This window comes from Chiloscyllium plagiosum, unplaced genomic scaffold, assembly GCF_037043375.1.
Source record: "Chiloscyllium plagiosum isolate Xiang-an unplaced genomic scaffold, Cpla_swu_hap1 HiC_scaffold_1, whole genome shotgun sequence".
Lineage (NCBI taxonomy): Eukaryota > Metazoa > Chordata > Chondrichthyes > Orectolobiformes > Hemiscylliidae > Chiloscyllium > Chiloscyllium plagiosum.
Window position 1 is genome coordinate 39,617,316 of NW_028270139.1, and position 17,191 is coordinate 39,634,506.

Below are 17,191 nucleotides of genomic sequence, written 5' to 3' on the forward strand. Positions count from 1 at the left end.
TGGCAGCATCTGTGGAAAGAAAAACAACATTCTTCAGAACTGAAAGGTGTTGGAAAATGGTGATATTTTAATAGTTTTCATAGAGGCGGAGGAGGATCAAGGAGCGGATGGCACAGACCCCCAGTGCAGAAGACAAAGGAGAGTTAACAGTGGTCAAAGAGATAGAGAGATGCAAAACATGAAAAGGAGTGAATGGGTCCTCTATGAGCAAATAAACAAGCCAAGAGTGTGATGTTGGGGCTGTAGGGAGAAGAAAATGCAAGAAAGAAAATGGGAGGACAATCATAATGCAGCCAATTTCTGAAGCTCTTATTTCTTTATGTTGTGCTTTGTTGGAACATTGCAACACACCCAGAAACTAAAATATAAACATCGACTGCAAAATAATTTGGAAAAACTGAGATTTTTTAAAAACAAAAGTGATACTTTCAAGTGCATACATCTGATTTCATGCAGTCAGGCTAACTTTCTACAAGAACAAACTGAGAAGGCAGAGAATCTTTTTCTCTTCCTGAGCCCAGTTTCTACACACAACTGTGGGAACTTCACAACTGTTGATTCTTCCCTGTGCCCCCAGTTCAGCTGAAAAAAAATGCTCTTTTCATAAAGAACAAAATTCCAGGTCACCGCTGAAATCGTGAATGCAACCTCATGCGTGCATTTTACTTTGAGTAGAGGGCTCCACGGCTTCAAGTTCTAATTACAACTTGCAGGGTAGCTTCCTAAAGTACCACTCAAATCAGCAGTACCAAGCAATGAGCCACCCACACACAAAATGGTGAGGGGGTGGATCAGACTATCACGGTCTGAAGGGTAAGGAGGTCAGCACTGACTTGCACACTATCATCAAAACTAGACTTTTAAAGTTTCCAGTCTCTCTTCAAAATGTTAGCAGAATTGCTGTGCATTTTCAACTTTGCAAATTCTTCACCAATAAAAAAACAGGAGAAATGACATACCTTATAATAGAGTCCAAATTCATCATCAATGTCCCTTTTGAGGAAGTGGATGGCTGAAAGTACTGGATCTTTGTAACCCCAAAGGAGCTCGTGTACTGTTCTTGTTGTAAAAATGCCAGCCCTTTCGGCAATCAACAGACCATTTAACAGTAAAATCCGGAGACTGGAATACCTTACCATATTCATTACAGTCTATTTACAAAAAGAAACAAAGATAAATCAATTCAAGTAAAACAGAATTGAAAATAAAATCCAACTTTCATACACAGCTGATTGGGAAGAGGATTTTATCTCTATGGTTGAATCTTCTGGTAGATGGCAGGGGGCATGGAATATTTCCAAGAGCAGTGCTGAAAAAACCAAAACTTACCAACTAGTTATATTAAATCCCTGTACCCCTCTGACCTCCTTAAATGGTGAACAGCTGGGAATGGTGGAGATCCAAAGAACAATGGGAGCCCAGCTCTATAGATTGTTTAAATGTCACAAACAAGTACAATATGTTAGCTGAAAGTGGATGAGTACAACTTTATATCGAGAGAAGATGGCAGTAGCAAAGCCGTGCTCTACCATGATTGCGTACCTCACTTAAAGATGTGATTATGTTCCTGAGAATTATGACTTTAAATGAAACAACTAAGCAAAGCATGGATCAATGTCAAAGCCAGTGCTAGGTACTTGCAGAACGTTTGACCTGGAAAAAACTGTACAGATGAAAATACTGTGCTATGTGTGACTTACCGTGTGACTTAAATTGAAGTAATTTAAAAAAAACAAATCACTAAATGTGAATAAATACCACACACTGTGCAATACATTAGTGTTTTAAAGGATTACATGCTTACATTACACTACATTTAGGCTGACCAGGTGCCATCTAGGGGCAGACATTTAGGAGTCTGTGCAGGTATCAGCTGGCAGGATTACCTACATTGAGCAACTCTGGGATTAGATGGAAATGTGGTGGATGCAGGTTCAACTGAGGCATTCAAGACTGGATTGGAAAGTTATGTAAACTGAATAATTGGGCAGGATTATGGGAAAAGGACAGCATAAAGTTAAAATGCTCAGAAAAAATATGTAGATAGAAGAGGATGAATGGTTTCCTTCTATACCGTAAGTATTCTTCAAAATAAATACATATGCACTAATTATCTCCTTTCAAGGTAAACAATGTTAAGCGAGTTGACTTTAAATGAGATTTTTACTTCATAAAAGTTAATAACTTGCACTGGCTTGATGTTTAGTCCTTGTATGCCCAACCACTACAAGCTGCTAACGATATTCATATAATAACAAATGGTGAGGAAATTCAGAAAAGCAGCAATACGTGTGATGAAAAGGCCCAGCAGCAGCATCAGTAGGTGGTGGACTGCAAGGCCAGCCAAACAATTGACCAAGGAGAGGAAAACTGCAACAGTCCAGGGACAAGTACAAACAGCAGAGGGGACACAGACATCAGCTCAAGTTGAGTAATGAACTCTGTCCAGGGAGTTACCAGAATGTACAGGGCTTGAAACAGGATCAACAAGAGCGTAGCAGGTGTAAGCCATTCCAAGTCACTCACCTGAGAAGGTGCAGAACCAAGACAGCACCACTGCAGTAAGCAGGGAAATGTGTCAAAAAAGGCACCGACCACCCATATCCCTGCAGTGGCAGAAGGAAGGTCTACAGCTGTGAAGCTGGCTGTGTCAAAAGCTTATGACTGTTGTGAACCACAATGGGTACAAACCCTTGCATCACTTTGCTCAACTAAATACACCTCAATGACAATTTTGAAAAGAGAGATCAGGCTTGGTGCTGACTGAATATCAACAATCATAATTTGAGCAAATTAAAAAGATGCTGATACCTTCAGAGGTCAGAACTTCTTACGGTAATGGCAGATGCATTGTCCACAAATCTATGAGCATTTTCACTCCAAATTCAAGGGATAACATGACACTGCAAAGATACTGACTGAAACAAAATGGCTACATTCAACAGGAAAGAAAGAACTGCTTGCTGCGACCTGGGCATGAAAAAAAAACTGACTATTCCTTACGACTACCATTTACAATGGAAACTGACCATAAATTTTTATTAACTACTGAATGCAAAATAAATCACAAAGATGCTACCCAGAATCCAATGTCACACATCGACATCAGGGATCAGCGCTTGCTCCAAGATGGGTGTTTGCTGATCCCATGATGTCTGCATCTGGATATCATCCTGAAGATTGCCCAGGGTCATCTTGATATCTTCAAATATTTGGCCAGGAAACAGTAATACACACGTAGTCAGTGGCTCAGCTTCTCTCAAGAACACGGTCACCAATTGTTCCATTCACAGATAGTAGCAGAAAGAAATGCCTCCCTGACAGTGGAGTATTGCAATGATTTCAGCTTATGTTATTACTGGACAATTCAGATCCCAGGCTAAAATCTAGCTTAATGGATTATATTTTGATTTTCTTTGAAAAAAGCAAAGTGGCCTTTCATCAAACCACAAGCGTGCAATGCTGCAGATCGGACTTAGGTTACACAAAATAAATGATAAATAAATGAAAGATTGTGAAACAGTAAAAAACACCATTATCTAATAGCAATCCTCTACAGTACTGAGAACTCCCATCACAAAGAGATCTGCATGCTTGACTTAGCTGTTTCTCTCATTTCCTAGTCATGAGAGTTTAATTCCCTCTTCCTTGAATATTCTCTCTCACAACCAAGACTAGAAACCCCTTCAGAGTTCAAGCCAAATACTCTGGACTGGAACTTCCAAAGCACAAAACTCTTGAATGGCATTAACATATTGCCTAACTTTTGAGCTTCTTCCTTTAGAGGAAACTATTTCAACCAGGACTTGCACACATTAAAACCAAAAGCCCTTCCGAGCTATGCACCTTTCCTCTAAGCAAAATAAACCAGGTCCTGAATTATCTAAATGAAAGCAAGCTAGGACTCTCCAAGATTTACTCTGTCCACTTGTAAAACACTTGCCAATGTGAACAAATTCCCATTATCCCTCCAAAAAATTTCTCTCTCATACAAATTTCAAAAAACGTGGCTCTAAAACTTCTGACAGGTTAATAGCTAATCCTCATGAGGAAGGATATTTTCCATGCAAGAAAACACAGCTAATATCATCTCTGACAATGGACCACAATTCACTACGTGTTTGCAGTGCTTTGCATGTAAATTGGTCAGAAGTTCACCAAGGTGCTATACTGTAATTAATACGTTGCAGTAACCAAGCTCATACCCTGTCTAAACAAACTGGCATCATTTAAAATAACAGGAGTGCTATGATTTTGCTGAAATGGCCAGCAGCCAGAAGGTCTAAACACGCTAACCCTCAGGAGGCAACCAAGACAACACTGCTAATAATGACAGAGGCAAGGAATAAAGGGCCTCAGAGGATGTGTTTAGAATAAACAAATCCTAAATTACCTCAAAAATAACTCAGTACATGGTTGGACAGAATGGTGAAACCATCCCAGAGATTATCCCCACACAAAAAAAAAGAAATCCCTGTAAATAGTAAGAAGGGCTCAAGATTTGGAAATGTGGAATAAAGAATAAAATTGCATCAATACTCTAACAATAGTGACTGAGCATGTGCAGAAACATCAGATCAAATGGAATAAAGCACTTGCAGAGCCCTGCTCTACCACAACTATGGATGCTTTATAATGTCATAGAGTCTTAGAGATATACAGCACGGAAACAGACCCTTCGGTCCATTCTGTCCACGCCAACCAGATATCCCAATCCAATCTAGTCCCACCAGCCAGCATCCGGCCCATATCCCTCCAAACCCTTCATATTCATATACCCATCCAAGTGCCTCTTAAATGTTGCAATTGTACCAGCCTCCACCACATCCTCTGGCAGTTCATTCCATACATGTACCACCCTTTGCGTGAAAAAGTTGCCTCTTAGGTCTCTCTTATATCTTTCCCCTCTCAACCTAAACCTATGCCCTCTAGCTCTGGACTCCCCCACCCCCCGGGAAAAGACTTTGTCTATTTATCCTATCCATGCCCACATGATTTTGTTAACCTCTATAAGGTCACCCCGCAGCTTCCGACACTCCAGGGAAAACAGCCCCAGCCTATTCAGGCTCTCCCTATACCTCAAATCCTCCAACCCTGGCAACATCCTTGTAAATCTTTTCTGAACCCTTTCAAGTTTCACAACATCTTTTCGATAGGAAGGAGATCAGAATTGCACACAATATTCCAACAGTGACTGAAACAATGTCCTGTACAGCCGCAACATGACCTCCCAACTCCTGTACTCATTACTCTGACCAATAAAGGAAAGCATACCAAACGCCGCCTTCACTATCCTACCTACCTGCGACTCCACTTTCAAGGAGCTATGAACCTGCACTCCAAGGTCTCTTTGTTCAGCAACACTCCCTAGGACCTTACCATTAAGTGTATAAGTCCTGCTAAGATTTGCTTTCCCAAAATGCAGCACTTCGCATTTATCTGAATTAAACTCCATCTGCCACTTCTCAGACCATTGGCCCATCTGATCAAGATCCTGTTGCAATCTGAGGTAACCTTCTTCACTGTCCACTACACCTCCAATTTTGGTGTCATCTGCAAATTTAATAACTGTACCTCTTATACTCGCATCCAAATCATTTATGTAAATGACAAAAAGTAGAGGACCCAGCACCAATCCTTGTGGCACTGCACTGGTCACGGGCCTCCAGTCTGAAAAACAACCCTCCACCACCACCCTCTGTCTTCTACCTTTGAGCCAGTGCTGTATCCAAATGGCTAGTTCTCTCTGTATTCCATGAGATCTAACCTTGCTAATCAGTCTCCCATGGGGAACCTTGTCGTACGCCTTACTGAAGTCCATATAGATCACATCTACTGCTCTGCCCTCATCAATCTTCTTTGTTACTTCTTCAAAAAACTCAATCAAATTTGAGAGACATGATTTCCCATGCACAAAGCCACGTTGACTATCCCGAATCAGTCCTTGCCTTTCCAATTACATGTACATCCTATCCCTCAGGAGTCCCTCCAACAACTTGCCCACCACTGAGGTCAGGCTCACCAGTCTATAGTTCCCTGGCTTGTCTTTACCACCCTTCTTAAACAGTGGCACATTTGCCAACCTCCAGTCTTCTGGCACCCCACCTGTGACTATCGATGATACAAATATCTCAGCAATAGGCCCAGCAATCACTTCTCTAGCTTCTCACAGCGTTCTCGGGTACACCTGATCAGGTCCTGGGGATTTATCCACCTTTAACCACGTTGTGGGCGGCGCGGTGGCACAGTGGTTAGCACTGCTGCCTCACAGCGCCAGAGACCTGGGTTCATTTCCCACCTCAGACGACTGACTCTGTGGAGTTTGCACATTCTCCCCAAGTCTGCGTGGGTTTCCTCTGGATGCTCCGGTTTCCTCCCACAGTCCAAAAATGTGCAGGTTAGGTGAATTGGCCATGCTAAATTGCCCGCAGTGTTAGGGGCAGGGGTGAATGTAGGGGAATGGGTCTGGGTGGGTTGCACTTCGGCGGATCTGTGTGGACTTGTTGGGCCGAAGGGCCTGTTTTCACACTAAGTAATCTAAACCGTTTCAAGACATCCAGCACCTCCTCCTCTGTAATCTGGACATTTTGCAAGATGTCACCATCTATTTTCTTACAGTCTATATCTTCTATATCCTTTACCACAGTAAATACTGATGCAAAATATTCATTTAGTATCTCCCCCATTTTCTGTGGCTCCACACAAAGGCCGCCTTGCTGATCTTTGAGGGGCCCTATTCTCTCCCGAGTTACCCTTTTGTCCTTAATATATTTGTAAAAACCCTTTGAATTCTCCTTAATTCTATTTGCCAAAGCTATCTCATGTCCCCTTTTTGCCTTCTGATTTCCCTCTTAAGTATACTCCTACTTCCTTTATACTCTTCTAAGGATTCACTCGATCTATCCTGTCTATACCTGACATATGCTTCCTTCTTTTTCTTAACCAAATCCTCAATTTCTTTAGTCATCCAGCATTCCCTGTACCTACCAGCCTTCCCTTTCACCCTGACAGGAATATACTTCTCTGAATTCTTGTTATCTCATTTCTGAAGGCTTCCCATTTTCCAGCCGTCCCTTTACCTGCGAACATCTGCCTCCAATCAGCTTTTGAAAGTTCTTGCCTAATAGTGTCAAAATTGGCCTTTCTCCAATTTAGAACTTCAGCTTTTAGATCTGGCCTATCCTTTTCCATCACTATTTTAAAACGAATAGAATTATGGTCGCTGGCCCCAAAGTGCTCCCCCACTGACACCTCAGTCACCTGCCCTACCCTATTTCCCAAGAGTAGGTCAAGTTTTGCACCTTCTCTAGTAGGTACATCCAGATACTGAATCAGAAAATTGTCTTGCACACACTTAACAAATTCCTCTCCATCTAAACCTTTAACACTATGGCAGTCCCAGTCTATGTTTGGGAAGTTAAAATCCCCTACCATAACTACCCTATTATTCTTACAGATAGCGGAGAGCTCCTTACAATTTTGTTTCTTAATTTCCCTCTGATTATTAGGGGGTCTATAATACAATCCCAATAAGGTGATCATCCCTTTCTTATTTCTCAGTTCCACCCAAATAACTTTCCTGGATGTATTTCTGGGAATATCCTCCCTCAGCACAGCTGCAATGCTATCCCTTATCAAAAATGCCACTCCCCCTCCTCTCTTGCCTCCCTTTCTATCCTTCCTGTAGCATTTGGAACATTAAGCTGCCAGCCCTGCCCATCCCTGAGCCATAAATCTGTAATTGTTATGATATCCCAGTCCCATGTTCGTAACCATACCCGGAGTTCATCTGCCTTCCCTGTTAGGCCCCTTGCATTGAAATAAATGCAGTTTAATTTATTAGTTCTACCTTGTCCCTGCCTGCCCTGACTACTTGATTCACTTCTGTTCTCAACTGTACCTGTCCCAGATCGACCTCTTTCCTCACTGTCTACCTGGGTCCCACCCACCCACTTTACTAGTTTAAATCCTCCAAAGCAGTTCTAGAAAATTTTTCTGCCAGTATATTAGTCCCCTTCCAATTTAGGTGCAATCTGTCCTTCTTTTTCAGGTCACTTCTACCCCAAAACAGCTTCCAAATGATCCAAAAATGTGAATCTTTCTCCCATACACCAGATCCTCAGCCATGCATTCATCTACTCTATCCTCCTATTCCTGCCCTCACTAACTTGTAGCACTGGGAGTAATCCAGATATTACTACTCTTGAGGACCTCCTTTTTAAATTTCTGCCTAACTCTCTGTAATCTCCCTTCAGAACCTCAACCTTTTCCCTTCCTATGTCGTTGGTTCCAATGTGGACAATGACCTCCTGCTGGCCCCTCTCCTCCGTGAGAACATTCTGCACCCTCTCAGAGACATCCTTGATCCTGGCACCAGGGAAACAACACCCCATTCTGCTTTTTTTCTGCTGGCCACAGAGACATCTGTCTGTACCTCGGACTACAGAATCCCCTAACACAATTGATCTCTTGGAAGCCGACGTATCCCTCAGTGCATTAGAGCCAGTCTCAATACCAGAAACTTGGCTGTTTGTGCTACGTTCCCCTGAGAATCCATCACCCCCTACATTTTCCAAAACAGCACACCTGTTTGAAATGGGTATATCCACAAAAGACTCCCGCCCTAGGTGCCGACCTCTCTTACCCTTCCAGGAGTTAACCCACCTATGTGACTGTATCTGAGACTTTCCCCCCTTCCTATAACTGCCATCCATCACATACTGTTGCAAATTCCTCATCACTTCCATCTGTCTCTCCAACCAATCCACTCAATCTGATAAGATTCGCATCCAACAGCATTTATGGCAGATATAATCCGCAGTAACCTTTAAACGCTCTTTAAACTCCCACATCTGACAAAAAGTACACTGCAAGGCCATTTTTGCTCCTTCACAATCTACAGACCCAGAAAATAACACTGTCTTATTCCTCTACAAACACTGCCCCAGGTTAAATTAAGAGCTATTGCTTATATCTTAAGTTTAATCAAGAGACCTATCTCCAAAAACATATAGGAGAAAGTGAGGACTGAAAAATTCCTGAAGAAGGGCTTATGTCCGAAACGTCGATTCTCCTGTTCCTTTGATGCTGCCTGACCTGCTGTGCTTTTCCAGCAACACGTTTTTAACCTCCAAAAACACAATCAAGAAAGAACCCACTGTACACATTAACACAGCCTCTCTCTTGGACACACTTCAAACAACAATTAACTTATCTGATTCTGTGCTGTGAACTTCACCCCAAACCAGTTCCTTCAAGATTAGTTGTGAAATTCACTGTTTGTTCATTTTCCCAGATGTTCTCCGATGTCCAGCGACACATGAATTCGAAAACAGCAAAGGCAGTAACTGTGCAGATTCTCTCTCTCTCTCTCTCTCTCTCTCTCTCTCTCTCCCCTGCACTGTCCTCACCACGTGCTTCCTTAGTCTGCTCTTCTCCCTTATAAACTGCTGTTGTTTTGACTTTTTTTTCCAAAGTTCCAAAACAATGCAACAGTAATTGCTGCTCCTGAAACTCAAGGGAATCCCCTCCAGCACCTAAAATACGTCAAAAAAAAGGAGCAGCTCTTACAGCCAGAAACTTTTCCCGTCCTCCATCTCGGATTACCCAGAATCCTATGAATAAACATTCATAGTTTGCTCTAGCCTGGTATTTGGTTCTAGTTTGTCCAAAGCTGCAAATGATATCTGTACAAAGTTGACAAGTTTTCATAAGTTTAAAGTAACTGAAAGCGACAAGGGGCAAAGGCAGGTTTATGGAGTTGAGTTGCAGATGAGCCATGATCTCACTGGATAGCAGAGCAAGCTTCAGGAGTAAGTGCCTTTTCCTATGATGGTTGGGCCAGGCACCTTAAAATCTCAAGATAATTTCAAATGCCTTGCTGCCTAATTGGCCTGAACTTGATTAGAAAGTCTCAATATCAAAGGTTTAAGTGCACAGGTCACATGTCCCAATTTTCACTCTAACACAAACACAGATCCAATGTGGAACATCAGAGTTATCCAGGGTATCTGCCCCTTATGGAGTTGTGCCTCTCAGAAAAACAAAATTTCTTTTCAATAATCTAAAAATTTATCACCAAAATTAGGAGCTAACTTCTGAAGTTTAAATTCCAATGAAGATCAGAGGCAGCTCAAATTTATAAGTTGATCTCTGATACACAGAAGTTAATTTGACAGTACCTCGAGATGTCTATTGCAAAGGGAGTTTAAAAAAGCCAGCAACTCACCACAACTGGAATATTCACAGTCCTAATCAGGTCCGTCTCAGGATCTCCATTACTTAACTCAGGAACAAACACATAGGTCTTCGTGGTGATAGCAGATACCTTCTGTCCATCATCCAGAAAAGTCACATTTTCTTTCGGTTTATATTCTCTGAAAAAATATGCCAAAACTGGTTGCTATTCAAGGTACATTATTAAGGCACAAAATACTGTTTAATTATTTAAGTGTGTACATATTTCCCTCTGCGCTGCAGGCCCACACTATCTTTTGTCAATACTTCAGTGGGTTTAGGCAGCTGACTGCTCAAGCCCAACTGACCAATAGAACAGGAAAGAGACAGCTTACAATGTCTTTCATGAATGCCATACATTACAAAGCGCATCAGTGGCAATTAATTACCTCCAAAGGTAATTCTATCTCACAGACTCTAGAATAGTTGGAATAAATGTTAGCCCACAACATTAGAAATCCATCTGGGATACAAAATACTATAAAAGCTTGATAGCCACCTAGGCAGGAAGGCAAAGTCACAGTTTAGTGCCCTGTGAACAACACTGCATCACTTACTTCTGCACCTCGACCAGAACACAGTGTGAACCCACTAATTTGAGATTCAGGAGAGTATTAGCAACTTACAAAATTGACACTTCAAACTCTGGTCAATGCTAAATTGGCCAATCTCATTGTTGGCAGCAGCAAAAGAATTAAAATCGGCCTGGATTAGGGAAGAGAGGGATTGAAGTAGATTTATCCTCCCCTCCAATAATAGTGACTGGGCTTGAGGCAAAAAAAGGCTGAGAGACAAGAGAACAGTTTTTCAGAGAGGAATTTTAGAGCTGAAAAGAAGTTGGGAAGGAGTGAAAACAAAGGCCATGCAGAATAAGTATTGAAGACAGAGGGTAAGGAACAGTCAGAGCTTTAAGCAACAGAGTTTTGGGTCAACTGGACTTAGGGTTGGTGGGGAGGGGTCTAGACAGGGAAAACGTATTAAACTAATAAAGTCTGGAAGCAAAGTACTTAAGAGGGTCTCAGGCAGGTACGCAGGTAGCATAATGGAGGAGTGAAGCTGTGGAATTGGAGGAATTAGGAGTTAGCTCATAGGCTGGACCAACCAAAAACTGATTCCATCTTCCTCCTGCCTTCAAAGGGGAACCGGAATCCCTCATTAGCCCCCTAAAGCTCCATCCCTTTCACAGTCAGATTTAGCTGCAGGACAAACAGAGAACAAACCAGCACACGGACAGGCCCTTCGGCCCTCCAAGCCCGTGTCTTCACTTTTTTGCCCTGCCATACTGTCTTCATTTACAGGATCCATATCCCTCTATTCCCTTCTATTTCATCCAGATACTTCTTGAAATTCGCTATTGTGTCTGCTTCCAACAACTCCTCTGGCAATGCGTTCCAAGCCCTCAACACCCTTTGTGTGAAAAATGGGTCTTGCACATCTTTTGTGAATTTTACCCCTCACACCTTAAACCTGTCCCCTACTAAATGACCCCTCTAAACTGGGAAGATGACTCAATCTATCCTCTAGCCATCCCATTCGCAATCTTGTATACGTCTGCTAGGAGGCTGAGTGACTTGCATCCAGATAAAACAAACCCAGCCATTCTTCATAGAAGCATCCTGTTAAGCCTTTTCTGGACCCTCTCCAAAGCATCCACATCTTTCTGTCATGTGGGGTGACCAGAACTGTATGCAATATTTCAAATGTGGCCTAAGTAAAGTTCTTTAAAGCTGCAGCATAACTGACATATCCTTATAGAGTCTAGATTAGAGTGGTGCTAGAAAAGCACAGCAGGTCAGGCAGCATCCGAGGAGCAGGAAAATCGACATTTCGGGCAAAAGCCCTTACCACGCTAACCTACCCTTATACTCAATGCACCTTTCAATGAAGACAAGCATGCCCCAAAGCCTCTTTCCACTATCTTATCTACCTGCGCTGCCACCTTCAGTGATTGAAGGACATGAAATACACATCCCTCTGCACATTTATACTAAGAGTTTGGTCATTTACTGTACAATTTCCACCTGTACTTGACCTTCCAAACTATATTACCTCTTATTGGTCTGCATTAACTCCATCTGCCATTTTTCTGCCCATGCCTCCAACTGATCTGTACCCTCTGACAATCCTCCTTGCTACCTGTTACCTCAATCTTTGTAATGTCCGCAAACTTACTATTAGACCAGCTATGTTTTCCTCCAAATCATTTATGTAGCTCAGAGGTCCCAGCACTGATCCCTGTGGAACACTAGTCACAGCCCTCCATTCCAAAAAGCATCCTGCTGTCTCCTATGAGAGAGTCAGTTCTGTATCCATCTTGCCAGGTCACCCTTGATACCATGTGACTTCAACTTTGCACCAGTCTGCCATAAGGGACCTTGTTAAAGACATCACTGAAGTCCACATTGACAACATGAACCACTTTTCCCACGATCATCTTTGTCACCTCCTCAAAAAAACTCGATCAAGATAATGAGGCTCAACCACCCCTCAAAATCAGTCAGTCTATCATTAATAAGTCAATTTGCTTCGAAATGTGCATAGATCTTATCAAAGAATCCTTTCCAATAATTTCCCTACCACCAATGTGAAGGTCACAGGCCTGCAATTTCCTGATCATCCCTGCCCTTCTTAAACAGTGGAACAACATTGGCCATTCTCCAGTCCTCTGGGACCTCACGCCAAAGGGGATAGAAAGATGTATGTCAATGCTCCAGCAACTTATTCTCTTGCCCCCCTCAGTATTATGGGATAGATCCCATCAGGACCTAGGGGCTTACATCTACCTTAATACATTTTAAGACAGACCACACCACTTCCTTTCTAATAGCAACTTGGCTTAGAAACTCGACACTCTCTTCCCAGAGATCATCCTCTATCAATTCTCTCTCTTGATAGAACACAATAAAATAAGAACACAAAGTATTCATTTAGGACCTCAGCTACCTCATCTGGCTCCACACATTCATTTCCTCTTTGTGTGGGCCAACCCTTTCCCTGGCTACCCTCTTGTTGACTGAAAATGAAAGTCTCAGACCACACAAATTTCAAAATTTATTTTGAATAAGCTAGTGAGAGATCAAAAGTCTACAGTCCAGAGTATCAATTAAGATATCCCTGGATGGACTAATGAAGATTTCTGATTTTTAGCAAAGGCAGCATATTTTATAGCCGGTGTAACAATTCATGTTTTCATTTCCCATACAACATAATTTTTCTATCTCTAAGTTCTCAGTTAAAAATTAGATGATTAATACATTTTTTTTAAATCGTGTTTGCATAGATCAAAACAAAGCTATTTCTATATCTGGTGTCATTCTCTTGCATCAAAGCAGATAAAGCTAAATACTTATCAGTATTTTATTCATTGAAAGTGACCAAAGTTCTGTCTGAGAAAGAACAGCTGCAAGATTATGCTAAGAGTCTTGCATTCCTTGATTCATTCTCATGGTCACTGTGACTGCCATTTTAAACTTGAGAGACAAATTATTATTGCAAGATGGAGACTTAAAATGGAGGCTTTTAACCGTTGATTCCCCAATACTTTACCACTCTGACTTTATGTATAAGCAGCCTTGGGATTCTCCTTCTTCCTGTTTGCTAATGACTTTTCATGACCCCTTTTAGCCCTTCTAATTCCTTGTTAAGTTCTTTCCTACTTTTCCTTATATACTTCAAGGGCTTCATCAAATTCCCATCCTCCTACACCTTACGTACACTTCCTTTTTGACCAAGGTCATACATCCCTGGTCATCCAAGGTTCAAGTAACTTGCCATACCTATCCTTCATTTCGCAGGAATGTGCCACTCCTGAACTCTGATCAAGCCCTGTTTGAAATATTCCCACATGCCCAATATGGATTTACCCTCCAACAGCCGCCTCCAATCAACATTCTCCAGTTCCTGCCTGATATTGTAGTTTGCCTTCCCTCAGTTTAACACCTTCACCCAAGGATTGCTGTTATCCCTATACATGAGTATCTTAAAACTCATGATATTATGGTCACTAGTTCCGAAATGCTCCCCTATTAAAACTTCAGTCACCCGGCCAGGCTCATTTCTCAAAACCAGGTTCAATATAGCCCCTTCCCTGGTTGGATTGTTTACATAGTGTTTCAAGAATCTCTCCTGCATTGAAAATAAATAGCCAATTGTCAGACAGTTTAACAGCAAAGAGCTGTGGAAAGGTCGCTGCCTGGAGGTCACTGCAAGCAACTTCCTGTTACTTCTTGATACAGCTGACATTACCCAATGTGGCAGATAGCTGTTCCAACCTCAAACTTGTAATTTAACTTCTATTGCCAAGAAGGATTCCAATGTCATTATAAGGGAAACGGTGTGAAATGTCCAAGTCATTTTTTTTTTTAAATTAAGCATGTACCAGGAGAAACAATAACACAAAAGGAACTGAAGAGACTTAACAGTCGACAAGAAAGTTTTCACTCACAGTTAAGGTCAATGCAAACACTGGGAATGTATAAACCGTCACAGTAAGCACTTCCTCCTTAGCAAATTCCATGAGATGAGATTTGAAAAGTAGGCTTTAGTTCAGGGTCAAAGTCATGAAACACAGGCTCAGGTCAGTAGAAACAAAAACCAACCACAAATCAGGTGACCAACGCTATTTTGATTTAGATTAAAACATTCATTTTACTAAAAGAAAATCATGAAGTACAACATCCAGGTTAGTTCATTTCCACATCTGCCATGTATTTGACTTAATCAAGCCTAAATGCTAGCATTTCCAGAATCTGAAGAAATAAAGTTGGAAGCACTTCGAAAAATTAGAGAGAACTAAGCAAAAATACATGCCAAGAGGATCAATGGCAAAAGTTCAGATACAAAGGATGAGAGTGTTATTCAGATGTAAATAAAATTCCAATTAAGATGCAGACTTAGGGGTTTGCACTATTTATCTTTGGGGACGATAGAAATATAAAGACTGTGTGCATCATTTTTACTGATAGCTAGTATTGAAAGGTCACTGCCTATTCATTACATCCCCTAACATTGGTGGGCCGCACTCCTCAGTATCACAACTAATGGAGGAGGTTCCAGTAACTGCAATACAATGACTGAGAACTTTCCCCAAGAATAAGAGTACTTGTTTACACCGCGATCCTATTGCCAAAATAATTTTCCCTTCGCTGTAGTAAGGACAAGAGGAGCCTGAACGTGGTCTCAGCATTGTAAGCAGATGAGTTGGAATGCCGCCAAGTAGGTTGTGGAAAAGAAGCCTTTCTAAACTGAAACCCTTTTGCCTCTATTTGGTCCATACCCCTCTGTGCCCTACCTATTTATGCAGATGACTCTTAAAACATTACTATTATATCCACCTCTGGCAGCGCAATCCAGGCATTTACCACATGTGTGTAAAAAAAACTTACCACTCACAGCTCCTTTAAACTTGAACTAATGTCCCTCAGAAATTGACACTTCCACCCTGGGAAAAAGACCGACTATCCATGTCTCTCAGAAGTTTCAAAATTTATCAATTCACTGTGCTTCTAAATGCACAATATTCAGACCTTATAACTTGCCGAATTTAAAAGGAAATATATGAGTGACATTAGAAAAGAGAAGAGAAAAGAAAGATGTCCAAAGTTGCTTTAGATTTTTGGTGAAGAGTTTAAAGAAAATCTAAAATATTTGTCTCAGCTTTAAAAACGTTTACTAAAGTAGCGTCATCTACTTCACTGGGCAAGACATTCTGTGGCATTACAACCCTCTGGGTAGGCAGGATTTGGAGGTGCCGGTGTTGGACTGGAGTGTACAAAGTTAAAAATCACACCACACCAGGTTATAGTCCAACAGGTTTAATTGGAAGCACTAGCTTTCGGAGCGCTGCTCCTTCATCAGGTGGCTGTGGAGTTTAAGATTGTAAGACACAGAATTTATAGCAAAAGTTTACAATGTGATGTAACTGAAATTATATATTGAAAAAGACCTGAATTGTTTGTTAATTCTGTCATCTTTTAGAATGACCATGTTGGTTTCAGTTCTTTCACATGTAAATTCCAAATTTTTTTTAAAAAGTTACATATTCTAGTGAACTTTAACAACTGGGTGGCACGGTGGCACAGTGGTTAGCACTGCTGCCTCACAGCGCCAGAGACCCGGGTTCAATTCCCGCCTCAGGCGACTGACCGTGTAGAGTTTGCACATTCTCCCTGTGTCTGCGTGGGTTTCCTCCGGGTGCTCCGGTTTCATCCCACAGACCAAAAATGTGCAGGTTAGGTGAATTGGCCATGCTAAATTGCCCGTAGTGTTAGGTGAAGGGGTAAATGTAGGGGAATGGGTCTGGGTGGGTTGCGCTTCGGCGGGTCAGTGTGGACTTGTTGGGCCGAAGGGCCTGTTTCCACACTGTAAGTAATCTACTCTAAGTAATCTAATCTAATCATCACTTAGATCAAATGAGAATAATGTCAACTGGTCATAGAGATGTACAGCACTGAAACAGACCCTTCGGTCCGCCTAGTCCATGCAAACCAGATCACCTAACCTAATCTTGTCCCATCTGCCAGCATTTGGCCTGATCTATTCATATATCCATCCAGATGTCTTTTAAATGCTGTAATTGTGCCAGCCGCCACCATTTCCTCTGGCAGCTCATTCCATACACGCAACACCCACTGCATGAAAAAGGCGTCACTTAGGTCCCTTTTATATCTTTCCCCTCTCACCCTAAACATATGCCCTCTAGCTCTGGACTCCCCCACTGCAGGGAAAAGATCTTGTCTACTTACCCTATTGATGCCCCTCATGATTTTATAAACCTCTGTAAAGTCACCCCTCAGCCTCCGACGCTCCAGGGAAAGCAGCACCAGCCTGTTCAGCCTCTCCCTATAGCTCAAACCCTCCAACCCTGGTAACATCTTTGTAAATCTTTTCTGAACCCTTTCAAGTTTCTCAACATCCTTCTGATAGGAGGGAGACCAGGACTGCACAAAATATTCCA

General features: G+C 41.9%; 1 protein-coding gene across 1 annotated transcript in view; it reads right to left on the minus strand.

The window, feature by feature from the left end:
• Window positions 1-17,191, minus strand: part of LOC122552707 (lysosome membrane protein 2-like) — a 66,166-nt gene that overhangs the window by 37,097 nt on the left and 11,878 nt on the right. The window contains exons 3-4 of the mRNA XM_043695600.2: window positions 10,229-10,376; window positions 960-1,151 (exon numbers count right to left, since the gene is read on the minus strand). Coding sequence (XP_043551535.2) covers window positions 960-1,151; window positions 10,229-10,376 — 340 coding nt within the window. The remainder of the gene's footprint in view (window positions 1-959; window positions 1,152-10,228; window positions 10,377-17,191) is intronic.